The sequence below is a fragment of the Canis lupus genome, chromosome 36, assembly GCF_003254725.2.
Source record: "Canis lupus dingo isolate Sandy chromosome 36, ASM325472v2, whole genome shotgun sequence".
Lineage (NCBI taxonomy): Eukaryota > Metazoa > Chordata > Mammalia > Carnivora > Canidae > Canis > Canis lupus.
The window spans coordinates 29,094,380-29,119,597 of NC_064278.1; the positions used below are offsets into that span (position 1 = coordinate 29,094,380).

Genomic DNA, 25,218 nt, shown 5'->3' on the forward strand with positions numbered 1-25,218 from the left:
AATAGTGCGTGATGAGCATCACGTATCTGAAGGAGAAGAGTTGCACACGGTGCACTGACGTTCCCCCGGTGGTCGGACAGGCCCTCGGTGCTTGTAATCTGCTTCAGTAATGTTGGTTTTTCTTCGACTGACAGATGGGCTTTTTTATTTTTTATTTTTTATATTTTATTTTTTTTCAGATGGGCTTTTTTAAACGTGTCCGGCCACCGCAGGAAGAGCAAGAAAGGGAACAGCTTCAACCTCATGAAAATGGCGAAGGAAACTCAGAAACTTAACGGTCATTTTTAAGTCATGCTACGCTCTGACCCGTCAGAGTTTCCGACTTCATCATAGGTTTCAGTTTCCTTTGCGAGGAATAAAAATTCCAAGACTGTACTGCTGACGGTGCCCGTTGGTGTTAACCACACAACAAGGGCAATGGGTGTCAACTTTTTTGTCATTACTAAGTTCAAACGTACGTGTAATACACACCACTGACTTGCGTTTTTAGGTATTTAAATAATGAAATTTTAAGCAATAGTCGTTCTTCAATGTACATAAGACAAGGAGCACCTGAGTTACCACTTTCTATAAGACAGGACCTCCTACGATGATTATTTCTGATTTTGTGTGATTTTGTGTGTTGTTGCTTTTGTGGTTTTAAGGCAATCCATATTTGGACCTTAGGAGCCACATCTTTTGTACAGGAGCTTACTGTTAATACACATTACACTACAGTTGAGTTTTTAAGCTACTAACTTTATAACTGCATGAACTTGGATTTTAATATTACCTGTGTCGTAGAACTTTAAAAAAAAAAAAAAAGCATGATCCATCCAGGTTCTTTCCTGTAATAGCAAAGGTATAGTATTTTAATATGAAAGTTGGGTACATGCTATTGTGTTTTTATTTTTGTTTAATCCACTCCATTTCCTTACATTTCAGTTTGTATACGTTTAGGTTCTATTTCAAATCCTTTAAGCCAACCTATACTAAAAACTCTATGATCAAAAATGCCTCTTTTGTGTAATAGTTTTAATTTCCGCTACTCATCATCATGCTTAAAGCCATATGCGTTTGGAAATCATTTCTGAAGTACAGAAATTCCATTGTATTAGTCTGGCTATCTGCAATACAAAAAAAAATATATATATATATATATCATTTAAGTTAAAAGACTGTAGTTCTTTGATAGACTTGCTTATTAATCGTACGCTCTTAGAGCAAGAATTTTGAGTCTAGATTAATTTATTTTCTTCCTATATATGTAATCTTCCTTATTATCTCTAAAACTTTACTGAGAATGGGTTAAGATCAATGAAGAATCTTTATAATGTGCAGGAACCTGCACCCGACCTCCAACCCCATGAGAAATGCGTGGAATTGAAATTCTTAAAGTAGCTTGCTGGTTTGCTTCCGGCAATAATAGCATGATGCTCACACGGACATTACCTTAGCTTAGCAAGGGTATCATCTGTAAAACCAGTCTCAGCTACCAAAATAACGTAGAGTAGTGACTTTTATAAGCAATACAAGTTATTGGGAGCCTTTTAAAACTTTTATAGTTTTATTAACATAAATTACTTTTTTAGAATTTTTATATAACAGCTGCACAGGTAGCACATTGTAATTTTATCTGCCTGGAGGGTGATGATTCTTCTAGAGGAATAATGTGATTTAGTCACAGTTCCTCAAGGTCTGGGAACGACTATTAATTATACCTATTTTTGTGCAATTACATCATGTTGTGCTTTAGAAATTGAGAGTTTAATAGGTTTTTAACTGCTGTCCTCATTAGGCAAGGATAAATATTTCCCTTAAATAATTGAATATTTTTCTATGATTTAAAAATAATTGAAATTTATCGTGCCATGTCTTGTGTTCGAATTCCTCACACAAGGGGCTAAGCTAGAATATATTTGTAAAACAGAGGAACGTGAGTTATATACGTTAGAACGTGACAAGACCCTGTATTCAGCTTAGATGAATTTCAAAATTAATAGATTTTGTAGCATAGGTTTTGCTAGTAGCTCAAAAGATCTTAGTCATATGCAATAACTATTTTTATTACCAGTAAGTCTAAAGTTTTTTAAGAAAAAATATTTTTATCCTAGGATCTTCACCAAACAGTCACTAAGTTGACGACTTTCACTTTATACCTGTTTCCCCACTGAATGGTAGTCATCCCTGAAAGTAGATGTTGGATAGAAATCCACTCTTCACAAGAAATGTTAGTTTGCTTTTGCACGGTCTGTTCCTCCTGTGGCCTGTAGCTCAAGGTATAATCGTGTGTGGGAGACTGAAGGATATTGGTGTTGGAAGCATGATGTTTTAAGTTCCCTTTTATGAAATGTAGTTTTGAGCAATAGTATTTTCTTTTAAAAAATGAAAACGTGTATCTCTACGGAACTATGGTAGAAGTATGATTTGGAAGCTTACACTTCGAGGAAAATGTTTGGGAAAAAATGTTGGGATTATTTTTACCCCAAAGCAGCATGTGAACGTATTTGGTTAAAAACGTCAAGCAACAGTTCTATGAAAACTTACAATTTTCAAACATTTTTAACATTTTTAAATACTACTGTGTTTGTGATTCATTGAGATTTAAAATGCATTTTGAGTAAAATTTGAATAACCTGATGAGTCTTAAAAAACAGTATTTAAAGCATGTAATATTGGTAAGAAATATTGATACTCTTGTCAATTTCTCACGTAGGCATTTATTCCAGAATTGATAGCTTGAGAGAGGGACACTCTTTCCCTCTTTTCCCCTTTATCTTTCTCTTGTAATGAATCATTATTATAATCGTCATATAGGTCTTCATAATTCCAAAGTGTAAAACAGTTAAAACTTGCGTCCCACAGTCTTACCTGTGTTCTGGAACTACTGCTTCGTAGCGAATTTTCACCAATACTTCATATAAAGTGAAAATGTAAGCATTTGTAGAAGAGACTGCCCTTCTACCGGCTTCCTAAGAGGGCCACGGAAGGTTTGTGATGGTTAGTGATGGCCCCGAGGGAGAGTTAAGTGGCAAAAGTAGAGCATATAAGAGATCAGCTACTTTTTATAAGGCGACCTCCGAGGTGATAGACGGTCCGGTGTCGCGTGCCAACCTCGGAGAAGAGGAAGGCCTTCTTGAAACCCGGGTACGACCTTCGCCGATCTTAATGTCACTCTGTCTGTACCCTTGGGTGGTTTGTATGTGCGGTTAGTTTGGTCAACAACAAATGTGAAATTCAAAAATTGATTATAGGCTCAAAAAAGGCAAAAATAAATAAATAAATAAATAAATAAATAGATAAATAGATAAATAGATAAATAGATAAATAGATAAATAACCTAATGCTCAGTGTTTTGGAGACCAGCCCTTTTACCTTGTCGGTCAGCTAGCTTGAACAACACACCCCAGGCCTCTACGCTTGTATTTCATTGCGATTTCTGATTTGTAATGAACTTCTTGGGGGAGGCGTCAAGTCCTTGATTTCTGTTGTCATTGTTCTCAAGTGCAATATAACAATATAACCAAACCTCGTGCATTTTCAGAGTCGCTATTAACGTAGTAAACCTAAACTAAACAGATTCATTAAAATTTTGGTTCGTAGGAAGGAGTGATTCTGCTATGGATGAACGAATGAAGTTACTTACCCCTAAGAGGTGCGTTCTACGCTTTATTCCAGGGCATGAACTATTACCTACTAGTTTTGAAACACTTTTGAAATATCTTGAAGTGGCCTGGAAGCTATATATATATATGGAATTAACTTGCTGCCTAATAACATAGAAAGTGGTTTTCTTTGTTTAGCTTCTCTTATGATCACCCACATTGGGTGAGACCTAAAGCGCGCGTCTTCTAAAACTTGTCATTTGCTGACTTGACTGGAGTTAGTGAAAACCGGTACGGCTTCGTTTCCACTGTGTAGCTTGTGTCTGTTCAATAAACTTGAGCATATGGTGCCACTCTCGTGTGCGGACCTTGTATCTTCCCCCGTGACGTCGTCTTTTTAATCACGCGAGCCCTCAGTAATGCGCCCAGAGGATGCCCTCAAAGAGGTACCTCTGGATGTCTGAGTTCTTGAAATACGAGTGATAGTTATTTGAAAAAAAAGTAATACAAAAAAAAAAACAAAAAACAAAACAAAAAAAAAAAGTAATACAAAAAGAGCGAAAGGAAGCTAATGTTAAAATACACCGGTCACAAATCCCAGAATCCTAGACCTGTTAAGATTTAAAAGGGGTTTCCAGTTCCGATAATGGCAGGGCCGCTTTTATCAGGTGACAGTGGCGAGCGATGAACAAAATAAGGGGGCACAGAAAGCCTTTTTGGAAACACTGAGGTCACCCAAAGCTGGCAGAAACTGGAGGGGATGTGAGCCTTACTACGAGGGCAGCGCCCTCTCGCCCGGAGTTGCTTGGTGTCGCTGGAGGGCGCGGGCCCAGGGGCCCTGGTGTCCTGGAGTGACGGGCCCACCGCCCGGTGGGAACGACGAAGGGAAGGGGCCACCCTGTGGGCCGGAGGGACGCCTCCCCGACCCTGTTCTGACCCTGGTCCTGCAGCGAGACTCCAAGGAGCCCCGGAGGAACCGGCCGTGGGAGGTGGGGGAGCCGGGCGGGCGTCCAGCTAGTGGCCGCCGGGGCACGGGCCGGGGTCAGAGGGTCACCCAGGAGGCCGCGGGGAGGCCGCACCGAGGGCAAGTGCTGGCCGCCACCGTGTCCGCCCCGGGCTGGAGAGCAGGCCGTAACGCCGGGTCCTGCTGTGGGAGCCCCTTGCTCCCACGGGCGGCCACGGCCACGCACAGTGCACGTGGGTGTCGGCGCACATGGGGAGACCGGGCGACCGTACTCCTAGCTTGACGGGGAGTCAGTAGGGCCCCGCACACACCGTAGCACACGCAGCTTCACGTCACCGTGACCACTATGTTGGCGACTCTAGGAAGATGCAAAATGATGGGCACTTCAGGAGAGACTGGAAGTGAGTAAAGGACTCCGGTGGGAACCTTAGGACTCAAAAACATGCAAAGTCTGGCATCACACTCATGGGAGGGGGTTCCAAGTGCACAGAAGACAAGGAAGAGCCGGTGAGTCTCGGGGGCCCCGGATTCACTGCAGCAGGTGCGGGTCACGGGATGAACAGCCTCAACCATGGGTCAGTCTGGGCGGGAAAGAAGGAGGCAGGAGAGAGAAATGGGGGGCTGACTGCAGACCAGAAAGGGGCCGGGGGCTGTAAATGCAGCAACCGAGCCATTCTGGAGGCTCAGCGGAGCCTGGACAGGACACTCGCCCCCCCCCCCCAAGGGCCTCTGGAGCCAGGGTCTGCACCACCCCCGGGACCGGGGCCAGTGTCCCAAGCTCACTTCCGTCCCCCTGGCCCGGGACATGCCCTTGTAGGGGGGCCTGCGGGGCCTGAGCAGCAGCCGTGGCAACAGGGGACCCCCTGAGCACCACTGGGGTCCAGCGGGAACCATGCGGTTGCCTGGGGCCCTGGCCAGGTTCCCTCAGCACCCCGGCCCGGTCCATCCCGTGCCAGCCCTGCTCCGAGAAGTGACTCGGAAATTGGGGCTGTTTATGCAAAGGAGCGTGTAGATTTTGAACACAAACTCTACACAGTGACTTACCTTCATGATATTAAAAAAAAAGAAAAAAAAAACTAACTGATTTCAAAATAATCAACCTCAATATTCTCTGCCATTTCTTTCTTTTTCTTCTCTGCCATTTCTGAGTGTGGAAATGGCATCTTGAGGGATTACTCTTTAGCCAGTTTCGTGCTCAGAACGTTACTTACTACAAGGTTCTTCGTCAACGGTGCTGAATGATACGTATTAGTACCGACTTCAGAGTCGGGGTCCCGCCTGAGTCACAGACATTGTTCCTGATCTTGTGGAAGGTACTTGTGGTAAATGTCCCGTGGGAGACAGGAGGGTTGGTGGCTTATAAATTTTCTCATCTCTGAACAGTGCAGTTGAAGTTGTTTTCGAGATGACGGGTGACATAGATGCCTTCAAAATTCAGGAATATCATCGCCTAGCTGGCAGGCAGGTGGATGGTTTTGAGTTTCTCAGGACACGTCAGTGAGGAAATGAAAGGGAAGAGGTTATTAAAGAATAAGCAAATGTCCTCCTTCACGGTGACATCAGCATCGGCTTCGACTTGAACCTTTACCGCTTACACCAAAGCCAAGCACTTGCCACCTGTGCTGGTACATTACTGGCACCAAGGGACCTCGGGAGCCTTTCCTCAGCTCACAGGTACTGGGTGATCCCCAGGTGACAGAGGTGACACGGTGGTAACTAATTTCACCCTATTCCCACCGGGCAGCCCTGGCCGCTCAAGGGGAGCCTGAAAGCGCCTGCACGACAAGCAGCCGTGATTCAGCCGCAGGCCTGGGAACGTGGTGGGCCCAGCCTGCAGACATGGTCTCCTCTTCTCACCCTAAATCCCTCAAATCCAGTTCTTCACTGTATCCGCTCCACACCCTCTCCTAGATCCCTTCGGGCTCGGTCACTGCATGAGCCCCATTATTTTATCGCGGCCTAGATGATACATTAGTCTTCCGTTACCGTGAGGTCCTTTTGCGGTGAAGGGTAACGTGACCTCGGGAGCCAGGGGCTGAGGTCAAGGACACCTTTCTGTGTGTGTGCAGGCGGGGGGAGGGCTGCTGCATTAGGTCCACCACAGTCCCCTCTGGCCCTCAGAGATTCACTTCAGCCTCATACAAAATTCAGGAAACCCGCGCCAAAGTCCCCAAAAGTCAAGCCATCACAGCATCGACTCAAAGTCCCCAAATCCCTCCTTGACTCATCAGGGCCAATGCCCCGAATCTCATCATCGTCTGAGTTAGGTGTGAGCGAGGCCTTCCTGGGATTCGCTCTCTGTGGGGACCCTGAAACTAAAGAAACAGGGTCCTCTGCTCCCAACATACCACCTTGGCCGGGGGGGGGGGGCGGGGGGGGGAGGGTGTATGATAATTTTAGATGTTCTGGTTCAAAAAAAGGAATAAAAAAGTAGAAGAAAAAAAGAAAAGAAGTCACCGGCCCCAAGCACCTTCAGAGTCCAGCTGGGGAAACTCCACCTGGTTTCAGAGACCGCGACAACTCCCTGTGGCTCGGGGTTCCGGGTTCCACCCTCTGAGTTTTCCTTACCCGCCCCCCCAGCCCCCCACCATGACACGTAGCACATGTCTGCAGTTAAGGGGTGTTTTTGACTTATTTCGGCCGGTGTGGGGGCCCGGGGTGCTTTTCCAGGTTGTGCCCCGTCCTTCTTAGACGGTGCTTCTGCTGGTAACGGACCTGCGGGAACCTTGCGGGCGTCCCGCGTGTGTCGGGCAGATTCACCCGCCACCCCGGTCGCTGCCCCGCGGACCTTGCCGCAACCATCCCGTCTCTACCTGGGGCTTCCTTTGGGATGTGTGAGGGGATCTGCGAGTCACATATTTAAGTCTCTTCAAAGAAAATTTTCTGGGCTCTCCGTGTCCCCTCCACAGCCAACTTCCTGACGGGGAACCTCTTCACTCTGGCGTCCTCTCACCCCGGAGATGCTGAGAATTTCCCAGGTCGTAAAGCCCCGGTCTCCCGAGTTCTCTCTCTCTCTCTCTCTTTCTCTTAAAATTTATACTTATTTAATGAATGTATGCAATTTAGGCCCAGAAACACAGGAGTGGCTCTGGCGGGCCTGCACGCACAGGGCCACCCGCGATGCCGTGGAGACGGCGCCCGCTCTCCCGTGCACAGCAGGTCACCCAGGCGCGGGCGGCCACCCGAGGACTTGCCGGCCCGTTCCCTGACGAGGCCTCTACACCTCAGATTCAGTAATTGCTCCAATCACACGATCCCCTTCGGCTAATAATCCTAAACCGTCCCTGTGTCCAGGACGTGGATGGTCCTAACTGGGCAAGCAACCAACCACCTTGGTCGATGCTCGCCAGTGGTCGGTCCGTCGGTTCTCGAACTCGGATGGGCTGGCTCTCGGTCAGATGAGCGGCCGCAGCAGAGCAGAGACAGCCAGAGTTTCAGGGACGGCTGATTACCAGCAGTCGTTGGTTTAACGCCCCCCCCCTCCCCGGGGCGTCTGGCAGCCCCCGAGCCCAGGCGACTGTGGCACTGGGTCACTGGGTGCGCTATCCCGTCTCGTCACGTCTGTGTGGTGCTCGTGGTGCTTGGGGTGCTCGTGGAGCTTGGGGTGCTTGGGTGCTCGTGGAGCTCATGGTGCTCATGGTGCTCGGGGTGCTCAGGGTGCTCATGGAGCTCAGGGTGCTTGTGGAGCTCATGGTACTCGGGTGCTCAGGGTGCTTGTGGTACTCATGGAGCTTAGGGTGCTCGTGGAGCTCGTGGAGCTTGTGGTGCTTGTGGTGCTCAGGGTGCATGGGGTGCTGGTGGTGCTCATGGTGCCCGGGATGCTTGGGGTGCTTGTGGGGCTTGGGGTGCTCGTGGTGCTCAGGGTGCTGAGGGTGCTGGTGGTGCTCAGGGTACTCGTGGTGTTCATGGTGCTTGGGGTGCTCGTGGAGCTCGGGGTGCTCGTGGAGCTCATGGTGCTCGTGGTGCTCGGGGTGCTCAGGGTGCTCGTGGAGCTCAGGGTGCTTGTGGAGCTCATGGAGCTTAGGGTGCTCGTGGTGCTCGTGGAGATTGTGGTGCTTGTGGTGCTCAGGGTGCATGGGGTGCTGGTGGTGCTCATGGTGCTCGGGGTGCTCGTGGTGCTCGGGGTGCTTGTGGGGCTTGGGGTGCTTGGTGCTCAGGGTGCTGAGGGTGCTGGTGGTGCTTAGGGTGCTCGTGGTACTCATGGAGCTCGTGGTGCTCAGGGTGCTCATGGGTGCTTGTGGTATGCGTGGAGCTCGTGGGGCTTGGGGTGCTGAGGGTGCTAGTGGTGCTCATGGTGCTCGGGGTGCTCGGGGTGCTTGGAGTGCTCTGTGAGCGACCGTAGCTGCTGTAGCTGGTGCCCCAGGGGGTTGTAGCACACCTGCTCATGTGCCGTGCCCCCTCTCCCCGCTCACTGCCACACTCAGAGCACTGCTGGGGACCCCGTCCCACTGCTCCCGGGCGTTGCCTCGGGCTTGGCTGCTCTTCACCCATCCGTGAATTCCATACACCCCAACCCTGAAAGGCACCCGCCAGATCCCAAAGCCGGAGTGAGGCTCCCGGCAGGCAGGGGCTGCGCTGCCCATCGCCCTGCTCAGGCCTCTCAGGGCCCCCCAGCCTTGCCCTGCTCCTCTCTCCTAGGCGCGCACCCTCGGGTCAGACGTCCTGCGGGGCTGGTCCTGGAAGACACGTCTCCTCGGTTCAGGCAAACGCTTTGCAGCCGGGCCCATCTGGGCCTTCTGCGGGCAGCAGGGACGCCGGCGAGCCCAGCCGCTGCTTGTCGTCGCGGCTGTAATGGGGTCACAGTTCCCCTGCAATCTCCCGGGAACTTTAGAATCGGCTTGCCGGTCTCTCCAGAGAAGTCATCTTGGGTTCTGATAAGGATGGCGTTGATTCTGTGGATCAGTCTGGAGAGTTCTGTGTTTTCTTTTTTTTTTTTTTTTTTAATTAAGGTATACTTGACATTTAGCATTATGTTTATTAGCTGCAGATGTATGACATAATGATTGGATATTTGCATATATTGCAAAATGATCATCGCACTCGGCCTAGGTAATGGCCGTCAGCATGAGCAGTCGCTGTATACGCTTCATGTACACGCGTGCATGTAAAGATCGGCTCCCTTAGCAACCTTCAGGGACTCAACGCAGCATTGCGCTACGGGCACCACGCTACAGCACGTTCCCACAGCTTATTTATGCTGTAACTGGAGGTTTGGAACTTTTGGCACCTTCACCTGTTCTTCCCACCTCCATCCCCTGCCTCAGGCGACCACCAACCCACTCCCTGTACCGAGAGCTCGCCCTGTTGTTGTTCCTGCTGAATTCCCCATAAACACGCGTTCGTCCTTCTGACTTCTTTTGTTTAGCATGACACCCTCAGAGTCCATCCGTGTTGTCACTAACGGCAAGATTTCATTCTTTTTTATGGTTAAAATGTATTGTACTTCGTGTGTGTGTGTGTGTGTGTGTGTAACACATTTTCTTTGTCCATCCATCCACCGGAGGACACTCACGTTGTTCCCGTATCTTAGCTACCGAAACAGGGCTGCGAAGAACCTGGAGGTGCGGTCGTCTTTTCGAATTCGTGTTTTCATTTTCTTTGGGTAAAGATCCAGAAGAAGAATTGCTAGATTGTACGGTATTTCTATTTTTGTTTTGTTTTGTTTTGTTTTTCGAGGACCCTCCACACTGTTTTCCAGAGAGGCTGCACCAATTTACATTCCCACCAACGGTGCCCGAGGGGTCCCTTTTCTCCACATCCTGCCAACACGTATTATTTCTTGTCTTTTTGGGAAGAGCCATTCTAGCAGGTGTGAAGTGAAGGCTCGCCGTGGTTTTGGCTCCCGTCTCCCTGAGGATCATGACGGTGAGCCTCGTCACGCGCCCGGTGGCCGTCCGCCTGTCGTCTTTGTAAAATGTCTGTTCACATCCTCTGCCCACGTTTAAATCGTACTGTTTGGATTTTTTTGCTACTGATTTCTGTGAGTTCTTTATATATTTTGGGTATTAACTCCTTATTGGATATGTTATTCATGAATATTTTCTCCTGTTCCGTAGATTGCCTTTTCATTTTGCTGATGGGTGTCCTTTGCTGTGTGGAAGCTTTATAGTTTGATGTACTTAGATTTTTGTAATTTTTGCTTTTGTTGCCTTTGCTTTTGGAGTCAGAAGCAAAACTTCACAAGACTTTTGACTTTCAGAAGTCAAAAACTCACTGTCAAGGTGCATGTCAAGGAACTTATTGCCTAGGTTTTCTTCTAGGCGTTTTAGTCTTATACTCAAGTCTTCAATCTTTTTTTTTAAAAAATATATTTTAAGTACTCTTTACACGCACCATGGGGCTCAAAATCACAACCGTGAGATCAAGAGTCGCATGCTCCACCGACTGAGCCAGCCACTTGCCCCTCCTCTCTTTAATCCATTTTGAGTTAGTTTTTGTATATAGTGTCAAATAACAGTCATTTCATTCTTTTGTATGTGGCTGTTCAGCCTTTCCAGCACCATTTATTAAAGAGACTGTCCTTTCCTTGTTGCATATTCCTGTCTCTTGTCATAAATTAATTGACAATTTTTGCATAGTCAATTTCTGGGCTATTTTATTTGCCCATTTTTAAATTGGATTGTTTTCTTGCTATTGTTTAAATTCCCCATGTATTTTGGATATTAGCCCTTTAGAAGATGTGTGGTTTGCAAATATTTTCTCCCATGCTATAGATTGTCTCTTCACTCCGGTGATTGTTTTCTTTGCCGTGCAGAAGATTTTTGGTTTGATGTAGTCTCACTTGTTTTTTGCTTCTAATGCTGGTGCTTTTGGTGTCATGTCCAATAAACCATTGACAAAAGTGATATCAAGAAGTTGTCCCCTATGTTTTCTTCCAGTAGTCTTATAGTTTCAGGTAGTGTAATTAAGTCTTTAACCCATTTTGGATATTTATTTATTTATTTATTTATTTATTTATTTATTTATTTGAGAGAGAGTGAGCATGAGTGGCAGGGAGGAGCAGAGGGGGAGGGAGCAGCAGACTCCCCGCTGAGCAGGAAGCCCAATGCAGGGCTCCATCCCAGGACCCCAGGATCATGACCTGAGCTGAAGGCAGATGCTTAATTGACTGAACTACCCAGGTGCCCTGTCTTTAACCCATTTGAGTTGTTTTTTTTTTTTTTTTTTGTTTGTTTATAGACTGAGATAGGGTCTGATTTCATTATTCTGTATGTGGATAACTGGTTTTCCCATTACCATTTATTGAAGAATGTTTGGATTTATTTCTGGGCTCCTTATTCTGTTCCCTTTGCCCAGTGTGTTTTCACACCAGTACCACACTGTTTGGTCTACTATAGCTTCATAGCATATTTTGAAATCCAGTAGTGTTATGTCTCCAGGTTGGTTTTTTTTTTTTTCTTCTCAAGATTGCTTTGGCTAATTCATATTCTTTTAGGGTTCCATATGAATTATAGGATTATTTTTTCTATTTCTGTGAAAAATGCCACTAGAATTTTCATTAGGTATTGCATTGAATCTGCAGATTGCTGAAGGGAGTATGGACATTTAAACAATATTAATTTTTTTCAATCCATGAACAATGGATATCTATCCATCACTTTTGTGTCTTAATTTTTTTCACCAATGTTTTACTGTTTTCAGTGTACAGATCTTTCCTCTCCTTGGTTAAATTTATTCCTAAGGTTTTTTGTTTGTTTGTTTGCTTTTGTTTTTGAGGCTATTGTAAATGGAATTTTCTTGATTTCTTTTTTTGAATAGTGCATTATTAGTGTATAGAAGTGCAACTGATTTTTGTTATGTTAATCTTGTATCCTACAACTTTCCTAAATTTATTTAATAGTTCAAACAGTTTTGATGGAATCTTCAGGACTTTCTATATGTAAGTTCATGTCATCTGCAAATAATTTTACTCTTCCTCTCTGGCTTGGTTTTTATTTCCTTTTCTTATCTAATTGCTTTGGCTAGAACTTCCAGTACTATATTTATTTATTTTATTTTTAAATTTTTAAAAAAGATTTTATTTATTTATTCATGAGACACACAGAGACAGAGAGAGAGAGAGAGAGAGAGAGAGAGGCAGAGACATAGGCAGAGGGAGAAGCAGGCTCCATGTAGGGAGCCTGATGCGGGACTCGATCCCGGGACTCCAGGATCACACCCTGGGCTGATCCAGGCGCTAAACCGCTGAGCCACCCAGGGATTCCCCCACAGTACTATATTTATTTAAAATGGCGAGATTGGGCATATTTGTTTTGTTCCTAATCTTGGAGGAAAAAGCTTTCAGCTTTCACTATTGAATATGATATTAGCTGTGGGCTTGTCATATATGCCTTTATCATATCGAGGTCCATTTCTTCAATATCTAATTTGTTGAGAGGTTTTTTTCTTCTTATGAAAGGATGTTGAATTTTGTCAGATGCTTTTTCTAAAGCATCTACTAAGATGATTGTATGATTTTTGTTCTTCATTTTGTTAATGTGGTGTAAACTAACCCTTAAGGCTCTCTGGGAGTTCATCAATTAAAGAGGTGAGGACTGGAGTTTCAGGCGCAAAAAGCCAATATGTGAAGGTCCAGGGGCAAGTCAAATAAGTCTAGCTTTAAGGTGATAAAACAAATCCCCTTTCTCTCTCTGGAGAGCTGTGTGTGTGTGTGTGTGTGTGTGTGTGTGTGTGAGCCTGGGTAGTTAGGGGACAGATTGTAAATGGCTTTCTAAGTCTATCAGGGATTATGGACCTAGTGCCAAGAGCAGTTGGGAGGTACCAGTAGATCTCAGGGAGGGCAGAATGATTACATGATATATACACGGTGGTGTGCTTTGCTGCGTGATGGTGCTGGCACCTGCCATTCCTTTGTAAAACACGCTGGCTGGCGGGTAACGCACAGGCGGTTAGCAGGACACACCTTCCTGAATGCTTGCTCGGTTTTGCTCGCCCGGGTCGCTTTGTGTGTGTGCCGAAAGTCCGTCGTTTTTGCCAGTTCTATGTATTTTAAGGAATGGATGAAATATAAATTTGAACAGTGTATTTTTCTATGAAAGCAAAGTTTAATATTAAGTGGGTGAGAAAATTGTAAAATTTGGGGGAAAACTTTCAACAGATTCAGCCCTCGGATTGCTTGTCAAGAGGCTTTAAGAACTTTCTATTTAAACTGCAAATCACAGAGGTGTATTATGATTGTGGTTTATGACTTCAAACCCTAGGCTGTGGCTAGATACTTAAAAAGAAACCTTGGTCCTACATTAGAAGTTTGGTAAATAAATGTCCATTTGCCTACTTTAAGGTAAAATAAGCAGTCTAAAACATATTTAAGGGGCAGCCTGGGTGGCTCAGCGGTTTAAGTGCCTCCCTTTGGCCCAGGTCCTGATCCTGGAGACCCGGGATCGAGTCCCATGTCGGGTTCCCTGCATGGAGCCTGTTTCTCCCTCTGCCTGTGTCTCTTTCTCTCTTTCTCTCTCTCTCTATCATGAATAAATAAATAAAATAAAAAAAAACATATTTAAGATATATTTATTTCTTTGGCCTCTTATTTTGGATTCACTACTGGCTCTGGTTGCATCAGATAATACGGCTTTTGCATATTGCACTGAAATTGGGCCTAAGCTCTATGAGTAATGTTGCATTTAAAAATCATCTGAAAACCATCTTGATAAAGTTTATTTTTTTAAACGGTCCATAGTGTCCAAAGACTTGATGTCCACGCTCGACTGGGGCCATGGAATCAGCGGTTTTGCCTCTGGAAGGTCAGTTTCTAACATACTCCAGAAGACTCGGAGGCAGAGGACAGAAATCCTGGCCGCATTCCCTTCCTTCTGGTCTGCCCCGCAGGTTCCTGGAGCTGTCTCCATTCCCCCTTCCTCCCTCCAGGAGCAGAGGCAACGGGGAAGAAAATGCAACGGAAACAGCTTGATGGGCCCACGAGGGGCCTGTGCACTCAGCCTCCCACCCGGGAGCTCTTGGCCACAGAAGCGAGGCGGAGCCGGGGGGCTGCAGTGCTGTTCAGTGTGAGGGGCCTCACCTGGGCATATTTCCCCAAACCTATGAAGCTCACGTAATTCCTTTTTGTCTAAAAATCACTAACAAGCAATGCAAACGTGAGTACACGTTTCCAGCGGTGCAGAGAGGTGAGGTGGAGGCACTTGGGGCAGGGTCGGGCAGGCCGCAGCCGCGCTGCTCCCCGGGGACCACGTGGTAGGACGCTGCGAGCTCCCCGTGGGGTCTGCTCTGAGGGTACAGGGGGGCGGGGGGGGGGGTGGGACAGAGCTGCCTGCCTGTGGCTCCCGCAGCTGGTGTTGCTTCCTTTGCGGTCATGTAGGTTCATACCCTGCAGCGCAGCGGACGTGGTCGCTACTGACAACTGTTTGGGTTTTTTCCCAGGGAGTCAGTATCGCGAGCTACATGCAGAAAGATGCTGAGCGTGCAAAGGGGCGATCCAATCAGGGAAATGGGCACCTGAGCCCCGAGGGTGCACGACGGGCTGTCACCGACCACGGCTGACCTTACGGGGGGCGGGGCGGCGTCCAGGCGACCCCCCGCCCCCGGCTGCACACGCGCGCCCACCTGACCCCAGCACCTGTGCGCCCGCGGCCTGGAGCCGCCTCGCGGGCCCTCCCGCCTCCCGCCTCCCGCCTCCCCCGGCACCTCCGCGCCGTCGCCCCGCGCGCCTTCGTCCGTCCTCCCTTCCCGACCGTGCGGCCCCGTGGAGGCACCTGCCGCCTGCAGCCGCGCTCGCCGCTCGCCGCAGCCACCTGCCCGGCCCCGGGGCCCCGCTCGCGTCCGCGCCCCCGGGGCGGCCCCTCCCCTCCCTCCCCTCCCCCTCCCCCGGGGCTCTCCCTTCTCTGCCACCCTCCGGGCAGCGCCCCGCCCCGCCCCATCCGCGCACCCCGGGGCCGCGCTGCGAACCCGACCCCTCCCCTCCCCCGCGGCCCCGCCCCTCCTCCCGCAAGCCCCTCCCCTCCTCCCGCAAGCCCCGCCCCCTCCTCCAGCGGGCCCCGCCCCCTCCTCCCCGGACCCCTCCATCTTCCTGCAGACGTCTCGTTCAACGCCCCGCCCTCCTCTCCCCTCCTCCCAGACCCCTCCTCTCCCCTCCTCCTGCGGACCCTTCCCCCCTCCCGCGGGCTCCTCCCCCTCCCGCGGGCCCCGCCCCTCCTCCCCGGACCCCTCCCTCTTCCTGCAGACCCTCTCCTCCAGCGCCCGCCCTCCTCTCCCCTCCTCCTGCGGACCCTTCCCCCCTCCCGCGGGCTCCTCCCCCTCCCGCAAGCCCCGCCCCTCCTCCCGCGGGCCCCTCCCTCTTCCTGCAGACCCTCTCCTCCAGCGCCCGCCCTCCTCTCCCCTCCTCCTGCGGACCCTTCCCCCCTCCCGCGGGCTCCTCCCCCTCCCGCAAGCCCCGCCCCTCCTCCCGCGGGCCCCTCCCTCTTCCTGCAGACCCTCTCCTCCAGCGCCCGCCCTCCTCTCCCCTCCTCCTGCGGACCCTTCCCCCCTCCCGCGGGCTCCTCCCCCTCCCGCAAGCCCCGCCCCTCCTCCCGCGGGCCCCTCCCTCTTCCTGCAGACCCTCTCCTCCAGCGCCCGCCCTCCTCTCCCCTCCTCCTGCGGACCCTTCCCCCCTCCCGCGGGCTCCTCCCCCTCCCGCAAGCCCCGCCCCTCCTCCCGCGGGCCCCTCCCTCTTCCTGCAGACCCTCTCCTCCAGCGCCCGCCCTCCCCTCCCCCCCCCCTCCCGTGGACCCCTCCCCTCCTCCCACAAGCCCCGCCCCCTCCTCCCCGGACCCCTCCCTCTTCCTGCAGACCCTGTCCTCCATCCCTCGCCTGTCTTCTCCCCTCCCCTCCCTCCCTCCCTCCCTCCCTCCTCCCGTCCCCTCCCCGCCCTCGCCGCCCTCCTCGCCCCTCCTCCCGCCCCTCCTCCTCCTCCCAGCGAGGCTGGGTGCCGCAGACTGCACGAGCGCGAGCGCGAGGGAGCGAGGCAGCCGGGGAGCGGGAGCGGGCCGGGAGCGGGGCCGGGAGCGGGGCCGGGAGCGGGGGCGGGAGCGGGGGCGGGAGCGGGAGCGCGCAGCCCGGGCCCCGCCGCCGGAGCCCGCAATATGCCCCCGCGGCCCGCGGGCTGTCGGCCATGGCGGGGCTCGGCCGGCGCGTGCCCGGGGCGGTGCTGCTGGGCCTGGCCGCGGTGCTGCTGAGCGCGCGCCTGGTCCCCGCGGCCGCCCGCGCCGAGCTCGGCCGCTCCGACCTGAGCCTCATCCAGCAGCAGCGGCAGCGGCAGCGGCAGCGGGAGGAGGCCGCGCGGGACGGGCCGGGGCCCCCGGCGCCCTCGCCCACCGCGCCCGCCGCAGGTAGGTGCCGCCGGGGGGGGGGAGGGGGAGGGGGAGGGGGGAGGGAGCCCGGCCCGCCTCGCCTCGCCTCGCCCCGCCCCGCCCGGTGCGCGCCCACCTGCCGGGGCCCCCGCGCCCCCCGCCCCTCCCGGGAGGCTGCACGTCGGCCCGCAGGCCTCCTTCCACGGACCCGCCGAGAGACACGATGGAACAGCCCGGGAGATGGAGGACGGGGCGGGGCGGGGCGGGGCGGGGGCGAGGCCGCGTCCCTCAGCGCCGTCGGGACCCCGCGGCCGTCCCCTGCTGGTCCCCTGCTGGCGGCGCCGAGCGCGCAGGTGCCGGGGCTCTGGGGCGGGGGCGGGCTGCGGGGCAGCAGGGGGCCCGCCCAGGCCGCCTGCCCGCGGGGGGAGGAGGAAGAGCGAGCATCAGGGCTCCGGCAGGCTGGGCCGCTGCGCCCCGGCTCCCGCACCGCGACCCGCGCTCCCACCTTTCTTCTTGTGCAAACATCCTGCTGCCTGGTCCTGCGCAAGGTGCTGCTAGTGGGCCGGAGGGGTGGAGTCCGCCCGTCCGCCTGCGGGGTCGAGCTCAGCACCCCCCCCCCGCCCCCCTGCAGGGTCGAGCTCAGCCCCCCCCCCCCCAGTCCCCCTGCAGGGTCGAGCTCAGTCCCCCCCCCCCGTCCCCCTGCAGGGTCGAGCTCAGCCCCCCCCAGTCCCCCTGCAGGGTCGAGCTCAGCTCCACCACCCGCCCCCCCCCGTCCCCCTGCAGGGTCGAGCTCAGCCCCCCCCCCCCCGTCCCCCTGCAGGGTCGAGCTCAGCCCCCCCCCAGTCCCCCTGCAGGGTCGAGCTCAGCTCCACCACCCCCCCCCCCCCCGTCCCCCTGCAGGGTCGAGCTCAGCCCCCCCCCACCCCCCCCGTCCGCCTGCAGGGTCGAGCTCAGCCCCCCCCCCCCGTCCCCCTGCAGGGTTGAGCTCAGCCCCCCCCCCCCCCCCCCCCCCGTCCGCCTGCAGGGTAGAGCTCAGCACCCCCCCCCCCAGGTGACCCAGCCCCCCCGCCCGCGCGCTGCAGGCCCGTAGCCCCCCAGGGGTCTCCCGCCCGGATCCCAGGACCCCAGGACCCCAGAGCATGCTCAGGAGGCCCAGCCCCAGCGTGGGGCACCCCGGCCAGGCACCCGCACCCCTGAGCGACCCCGTGTTGACCCGGCCTCCCCCAGGAACCGTAATCCGTGACCCCGGGTCTGACCCCGCGGGTCTGTGTGCAGATGCGGGTCATGAAAAACTGCGACGGCGGGAGAACTGTGGCACCGAGCTGCAGATGAGGACACCTGTGAAAATGTCTCTGGAAACCGTCCTTGTTCCACAGCCTGGCAGTGTTTGTCTTATTTTTATTTTTATTTTTTAAAGATTTATTTATTCATGAAAGAGGCAGAGAGAGAGAGGCAGAGACACAAGCAGAGGGAGAAGCAGGCTCCATGCAGGGAGCCCAGTGCAGGACCCCGATTCTGGGTCTCCAGGGTCACGCCCTGGGCCCAAGGCAGACAGACGCTCAACCGCCGAGCCACCGGGGCGTCCCAATGTTTGTCCCAATGTTTGTCTTATTTATGTATTAGCTCAACCCGGATAAAGGGATCACTCTCTAGTAGATCCCATTAGGGCCTGCGGAGTGACCTACTGTGACTTGGGCTCTTCCCTGAACCACAAACTCCCCAGAGCCAGGGGCAGACAAGGGAGCCGTTCAGTTGATTGGGGTTCTGGTCCCTGCGGTGTCCATCGATGAGTCCTATAGGGAGATACAAGCAATAGACGAGTGAAGATGTCTCTCTGCAACCTTTGTCCTGCGGTTCCCTCACGGCTGGTGACCTTTTGAGAAACGGGACATAGGATCACTCACGGCCCTCCAGGGGCCGCCCTTTCCCTTCACACCAGATGCCAGGCCCCGAGGCGTAGACCCTCCCTATGCACCCCCCTCCGTCTCTGACCCGGTCTCAGTCCGGAACAGCCACAGCACACGGGCTCCGTGTGGTCCATTTGCGAGCGGGGCCTTTGCACCTGCCATTTTCTCTGGAATTCCGAGGCTTGACGTCCCGGGCGTGCTGGCTGTCACTGTGGCGAAGTCGCCCTTCCTGAGCAGCGCCGCTACCCCTTTGCGTGGCTTCTTCCCGGGGCCCTGGCTACCTGCAGCCTGTCCTGCGGGCCCGCCTCCTCCTCCCGGAACGTCGGGAGCCCTCGGGCCCGCGCCCTGCTCACGGTCCGTCCGGTTATCCGTGTTCCAAGTACTTGGAAGAGCGCGGGTTGCGCCGAGGCTCGGCTCAGTCGGCTGAACAAGTGAGTAAAGTGAACGCGCACAGCTGCCGGCATCAAGTCTGTGCTGCTGGGGTAGCTTGTGAAATTCCGTCCCGGGGGTCAGCAGGGGATGATGTAAAAGTAAAGAAATGTTAGACAGGGATCCCTGGGTGGCGCAGCGGTTTGGCGCCTGCCTTTGGCCCAGGGCGCGATCCTGGAGACCCGGGATCGAATCCCACGTCGGGCTCCCGGTGCATGGAGCCTGCTTCTCCCTCTGCCTCTCTCTCTCTCTCTCTCTCTGTGACTATCATAAATAAATAAAAATTAAAAAAAAAAATTAAAAAAAAAAAAAAAGAAGTTTAGATCTTTAGCTACTTTCGTGTTTATCCTCCTCTGAGCGCGGCCTGTCGCCAGTCTTCACCCGAGGGCACTTCCAATCCTCTTCTGACCCAGGAGGTATTAATACACCTCCAAATACCTGGCAGGGACTTGAGTTAATTCCTCGACTCCGTTTGGTGCTTCTGATTCTCTGGACGTGTTACGTGAAGAACGACGGGCCTTGTCACGGGCAAAACTCAGAAAAGTGACCGGTGTGTGAGCCTCGTCGGGGCGTCGTGGAGGAGCTGAGCGTTGACGGGGCTGCGTATCCTGGGTTCCCGCAGTCTCAAGGTTCCTGTGCTCTATGTCCGTGTTGCTGAGCAGTTAGAGGTGGGGGTGAAGGAGTTGAATATGGGATTACAATAATCAGCGGGTTAAAAAAATTGTCTGTTTTCTCATTACCTTGTACGACGCCGTCTTTGCAGAGCGGTGGGCGCAGGGACCAGGGCTGGGGGCCGCCCGGTGGCTCCGCCGCTGCACGTGGCAGCTCGGGTTTCCCCACCGGCACCAGCGTTTGTTAGAAATAAATACCGAGAGACCAGGGGGCAGAATTAAGTTGGGCGCCGGCGGTAGCTGGAAACCGTATCCTGCCCGCTCCGACGGCCCCTGAGGCGGGCGGCCTGCTGGGGGGCGAGGGGAGCTGGAGAAAATCACGAGCCCCGTTTCCGATTCTCCGCGTGAGGCACAGACACGGGGCACCTCCTCGAACCTTTGTGAAGGTCTTCTGCATGCAGAAGAAGCTTCTGGAGAGACAGAGATGCGTGGTGTGAAACGTTCGTACGCTTCACTGACCGTGTTGTGGCCTTTCGGGTCTGGAGACCGTCGGATGTACCGGTCAGTAGAGGAGCCTTTAGAAGCGCCGCCTGGGAGCCCCCGCGCCGCTGTCTCCCCGCACGTGCAGCCAGACCCACTGCGGGCTCTGGGGGGCCGGGGTGGGGAGGACTGACAGCCTTGAGGTGGACGCACCCTAACTGTACTACTTTGTGTTTTTGGCACGCGGATCGGCTCCGTGACCACCCCCTGCACGTGGCCGTAGAAGGTCCCCGCCGGCCTCCTTCCCCGGCCAGCCCTGGCCTGCAGCGAGACACAGCTACTGCTCGAATTCCCCTAATCACCCCGGGCGGGGCAATCCCGGCTCCTTCCAGGACCTTAGTGACCCAAGGGAGCTCTTGCTTGCTCTTGGCTACTGGCTGCGAAGCACGTGCCTCTGTGCTGAATTGGAGCTCAGTTTGCGTCGGTGCAGGTTTTGTAATGTTTCTAATGTGGCCGAGGAGGAACGACCCAATAGGGTTTTTGGAACAAAGCTCTAGCTCGCCTGCAGTTGAGTGTACTGACCTGGGTTCTCCTTCAGAGTACTGACCTGGGTGCTCCTCCAGAGGACTGACCTGGGTGCTCCTCCAGAGGACTGACCTGGGTGCTGCTTCAGAGTACTGACCTGGGTGCACCTCCAGAGTACTGACCTGGGTGCTCTTTCAGAGTACTGACCTGGGTGCTCCTCCAGAGTACTGACCTGGGTGCTACCTCAGAGTACTGACCTGGGTCCTACCTCAGAGTACTGACCTGAGTGCACCTCCAGAGTACTTACCTGGGTGCTCCTCCAGAGGACTGACCTGGGTGCTCTTTCAGAGTACTGACCTGGGTTCTCCTCCAGAGGACTGACCTGGGTGCTACTTCAGAGTACTGACCTGAGTGCACCTTCAGAGTACTTACCTGGGTGCTCCTCCAGAGTACTGACCTGGGTGCTCCTCCAGAGTACTGACCTGGGTTCTCCTCCAGAGGACTGACCTGGGTGCTACTTCAGAGTACTGACCTGGGTGCTGCTCCAGAGTACTGACCTGGGTGCTACTTCAGAGTACTGACCTGGGTGCTACCTCAGAGTACTGACCTGAGTGCTCCTCCAGAGTACTGACCTGGGTGCTACTTCAGAGTACTGACCTTGGTGCTACCTCAGAGTACTGACCTGAGTGCACCTCCAGAGTACTTACCTGGGTGCTCCTCCAGAGTACTGACCTGGGTGCTCCTTCAGAGTACTGACCTGGGTTCTCCTCCAGAGGACTGACCTGGGTGCTCCTCCAGAGTACTGACCTGGGTGCTCCTTCAGAGTACTGACCTGGGTTCTCCTCCAGAGGACTGACCTGGGTGCTACTTCAGCGTACTGACCTGGGTGCTACCTCAGAATACTGACCTGGGTGCACCTCCAGAGTACTGACCTAGGTGCTACTCCAGAGTACTGACCTGGGTTCTCCTCCAGAGTACTGACCTGGGTGCTCCTTTAGAGTACTGACCTGGGTGCTCCTCCAGAGTACTGATGTGGGTGCTCCTTCAGAGTACTGACCTGGCTGCTCCTTTAGAGTACTGAACTAGGTTTTCCTTCAGAGTACTGACCTGGGTTCTCCTCCAGCAACCGGCGAACTGGGTCAGCTGCCCTGTCATGCCCATCCCTGTGGCTTAGTGTCATGCGTCTTAATTTCCTTTGCACCCTGTGGCCTTGGCTGGGAAGTGGGTACGGTGCTTTCCATCAGCTCGGGGAGAGGTATGCCTCAGTATTTACCTGGAAAATTCTGGAACTTTGAAAGCTAGGTGTTGTATGGCAGTGCATCAGAAGCTTTCAGGGCTGCTGTGGGCTTCAAAGAGCGTGGGAGATGCCTCTTGAAGGCAGCACCCTGCGAGCAATATCCCCGTGAGCAGCATCCCTGTGCCTCGGCGTCCCAGGTCCCAGGTCCCAGGTCCCAGGTCCCAGGTCCCAGGCCTGCGGAGCTCCTGGGCGCCCTGTGATTCCCGGGAGGGGATTCCTTCCACATCGGGTCACCTGTGTCAGGATGAGGTAATCGCTTTGTGTCCCTGCCACCATGTCTCATGCCGCTGGGATCCAGGCAACCAGAGTGTCCCGGCCCGGTGGGTCCCGCTGCACCCACGCCCAGGCTTGCTGAGGCCTGGTAGCATTGCAGCGCTCAGGGCAGGATCCTGGGCCCTGAGGTCCAGTCCCGCATCACGCGCCCTGCTCGGGGTGGGGGGGGGCCTGCCTCCCCTCCCTCTGCACCTACTGCTCCCCTTCCTGCTGTGCTCGCGCTCTCTGTCAAGTAAATAAATACAAAAACCTTAAATAGAGATCTCCATGTTAAGGTTCTATGTCTTAAACAGATTAAGATTTAAGTCTTAATTTATGAAATCTTAAATCTGCGGGAGCGAGAACTTGATTTCTATCTCGTGTACTTCTTTTCCGAAGGAGCTTTTCTTTTTTTTTTTTTTTTTTTTTTTATTTATGATAATCAGAGAGAGAGAGAGAGAGGCAGAGAGAGGCAGAGACACAGGCAGAGGGAGAAGCAGGCTCCATGCACCGGGAGCCTGACGTGGGATTTGATCCCGGGTCTCCAGGATCGCGCCCTGGGCTAAAGGCAGGCGCCAAACCGCTGCGCCACTCAGGGATCCCCCAAAGGAGCTTTCCTAACCAAAATAATTGAGAGGCCAGTATGCATTAGCACGATCAGTTATCGCACTTGGTTCAGGTTTGCTTCCGTTCAGTAAAGAAATAGGAATCAAGAACGACGTCGTTTTCATTGACTTGTTAGCTCTGCCGACCTTTAGGACTCGCTTACTCAGCGACGGCAATACCAGTTCGTGTGTGGAGCTGAATGCTCGCTGGCTTTAGGGGACCAGTTAGCTGGAAGCTGGGGGAAATGCCCAGACTCAACGCGGAGCTCCCGTCGTGAGGGCCCTGGCTTATCCCTGGGGCAAGTACTCCGGGGATGTTGTCGAATTCCATATCCTTTGGATTTTCTGAGATAAAATACATCCAGCATCCGTGGTTTTATTCCCACCCACCTCGTCCGCTGCTCTATAACAGACACAGAAGCAGGATGGACGCGTGGACGGTTTGTTTTTCCTGATGGACTAACTATGCCTGGGAGTTGATGAGAAGTCGCAGGTGTCTTGGAATCGCCGGCTAACTGGATCCTGTGACCTGTTCCACCCTTGCTTGCTCTCCTGTTTTTGGAAATGATAGAAATTAAGTTGTCAAAATATGCTCAGTATCGTTAAGGGGGTTCTATTTCTTCAACACTTTGAACATACTGCAAAATATCTATCTGTTTTCTGTATTTAAATGAATTGGTGTGTTCCAGATATTTGCATTTAGAGACGTCTCTTCATAAAATAAGTACTTGTCAGAGTATAACTTCTAATGTACTTGTGCTATTAGTTTTTGGACTTTGAGCAGCAAAGCTATGATTTACTACTCCCCAAATTAATCAGTTTAACTCTCATTCATAATCACGAGCAAGAAAATTATTTATTTATTTATTATTATTTATTTATTATTTATTTATTATTTTTAAGAAAATTGTTTAATACTAAGGTATGAAGCAGCTAATCTGAACTTCCAGTGCTATTTAGAGTGGAGCAGTGTTTAATATCAATTAAAATATGTGATAGTAGGGGATCCCCAGGTGGCCCAGGGGTTTAGTGCCGCCTTCAGCTCAGGCCGTGACCCTGGGGTCCTGGGATTGAGTCCTGCATTGGGCTTGCTTCTCCCTCTGCCTGTGTCTCTGCCCCTCTCTCGGTGTCTCTCATGCATAAATAAATAACATCTTAAAAAATATATATGTGATAGTTAAGAATACGAATTTTTCACTCTGCAGATTATAATAAGCCCTTTTGAAATCCTCTGCTCTTGGAACTAGGACGAGGTAGAGATGACCGGGCCCCCAGTGCTTTGCCCGGCGGGGATGGAACGGCCACCCACGTCTATATGATGGGAGCTAGAACAGACGTCGAGGTGCCCCCCGGCAGGTACAGAGTCTGATAAGGCTGATAAGCAAGGATAATTTGATGATTTCCTTGAAAAATATGACCAAGATGAGTGATTTTTAAATCCGCTAAACTTTCCCCGTCAACGGATTCACGTTTGTGAGTTGAGTGAGGAGAATCAAGAGAACGTGTGGTTTACAGCTGCTTCCGGGCCACTGTCTTTCCACCAGGGAAGGGGTCGTGATTGCCCGAGCTTGGGTGAGTGCGGGGTGTGAACCTGGGGTCTGGAGAGAAAGGAGTCCGGAGTGGTCTGACTCCCCAGGACGAGAACGAGGGAGGGTCCGGGGAGTGGAAGGTGCTCACGGGCTGTGGCTGTCCCTCCTCCTGGGTGTACGGGGGGTGGGGGGGGCTCACTGCCCTCTGCACCCGGTCCGGTTCGTGAGTGGGACGGCAGTGTGACTGGTCCTGCCGGGAGGCCTTACCCCTTAAAACAGCTGGTGCCTTCGGATGCACGTGCCTTGGGCAGTCCCCTTTCATCCCTTGGCTTCTCCGTCCCATTTGGGGAACGGCCACCCATGCGCAGCAGACACCTTGGGCTGAGTCGCACGGCTCCGCGTTGCTTTATGTCCACGTTCCATTGTATGGTCAACTGGTGGGATGCCTTATACCCGAAAAAATCCTCCGCTCACGAGTCTTTGCCTGTCAGCCCCGAAACCCTCTGCATCTTGGCTTTTAGCCTTTCCACTGAGGGATGGGGTCACTGAGATTAAGTCAATAGTCTTAATAAGGGCTCTGATGATTCTGTGAGTCATCTAATCCCTCTAGGCCTGATTCTAAACCTCAATCAGTTTTAGCAGAGGAGGACCTACCCTGGTGGTTCGTAATTCCCCAAGAAGGCATTTATAAAATCCTAAGCCTTTCCCCACCCACCAAAAAAAAACCATGTATTAATCTTTGGTCTTTAAACACCTT

General features: G+C 52.7%; 2 protein-coding genes across 3 annotated transcripts in view; both read left to right on the forward strand.

Moving 5' to 3' along the window:
- Positions 1-3,937, forward strand: part of ITGAV (integrin subunit alpha V) — an 84,266-nt gene extending 80,329 nt beyond the window's left edge. For both annotated transcript variants that reach the window (XM_025460433.3, XM_025460434.3), the window contains exon 30: positions 180-3,937. In XM_025460433.3, the coding sequence (XP_025316218.1) occupies positions 180-275 (96 nt within the window). In that variant the 3' untranslated portion in view covers positions 276-3,937. The remainder of the gene's footprint in view (positions 1-179) is intronic.
- Positions 3,938-16,633: 12,696 nt separating this feature from the next.
- FAM171B (family with sequence similarity 171 member B) overlaps positions 16,634-25,218 on the forward strand; it is a 62,655-nt gene continuing 54,070 nt past the window's right edge. Inside the window, exon 1 of the mRNA XM_025460435.3 lies at positions 16,634-16,865. Coding sequence (XP_025316220.3) covers positions 16,649-16,865 — 217 coding nt within the window. The 5' untranslated portion in view covers positions 16,634-16,648. The remainder of the gene's footprint in view (positions 16,866-25,218) is intronic.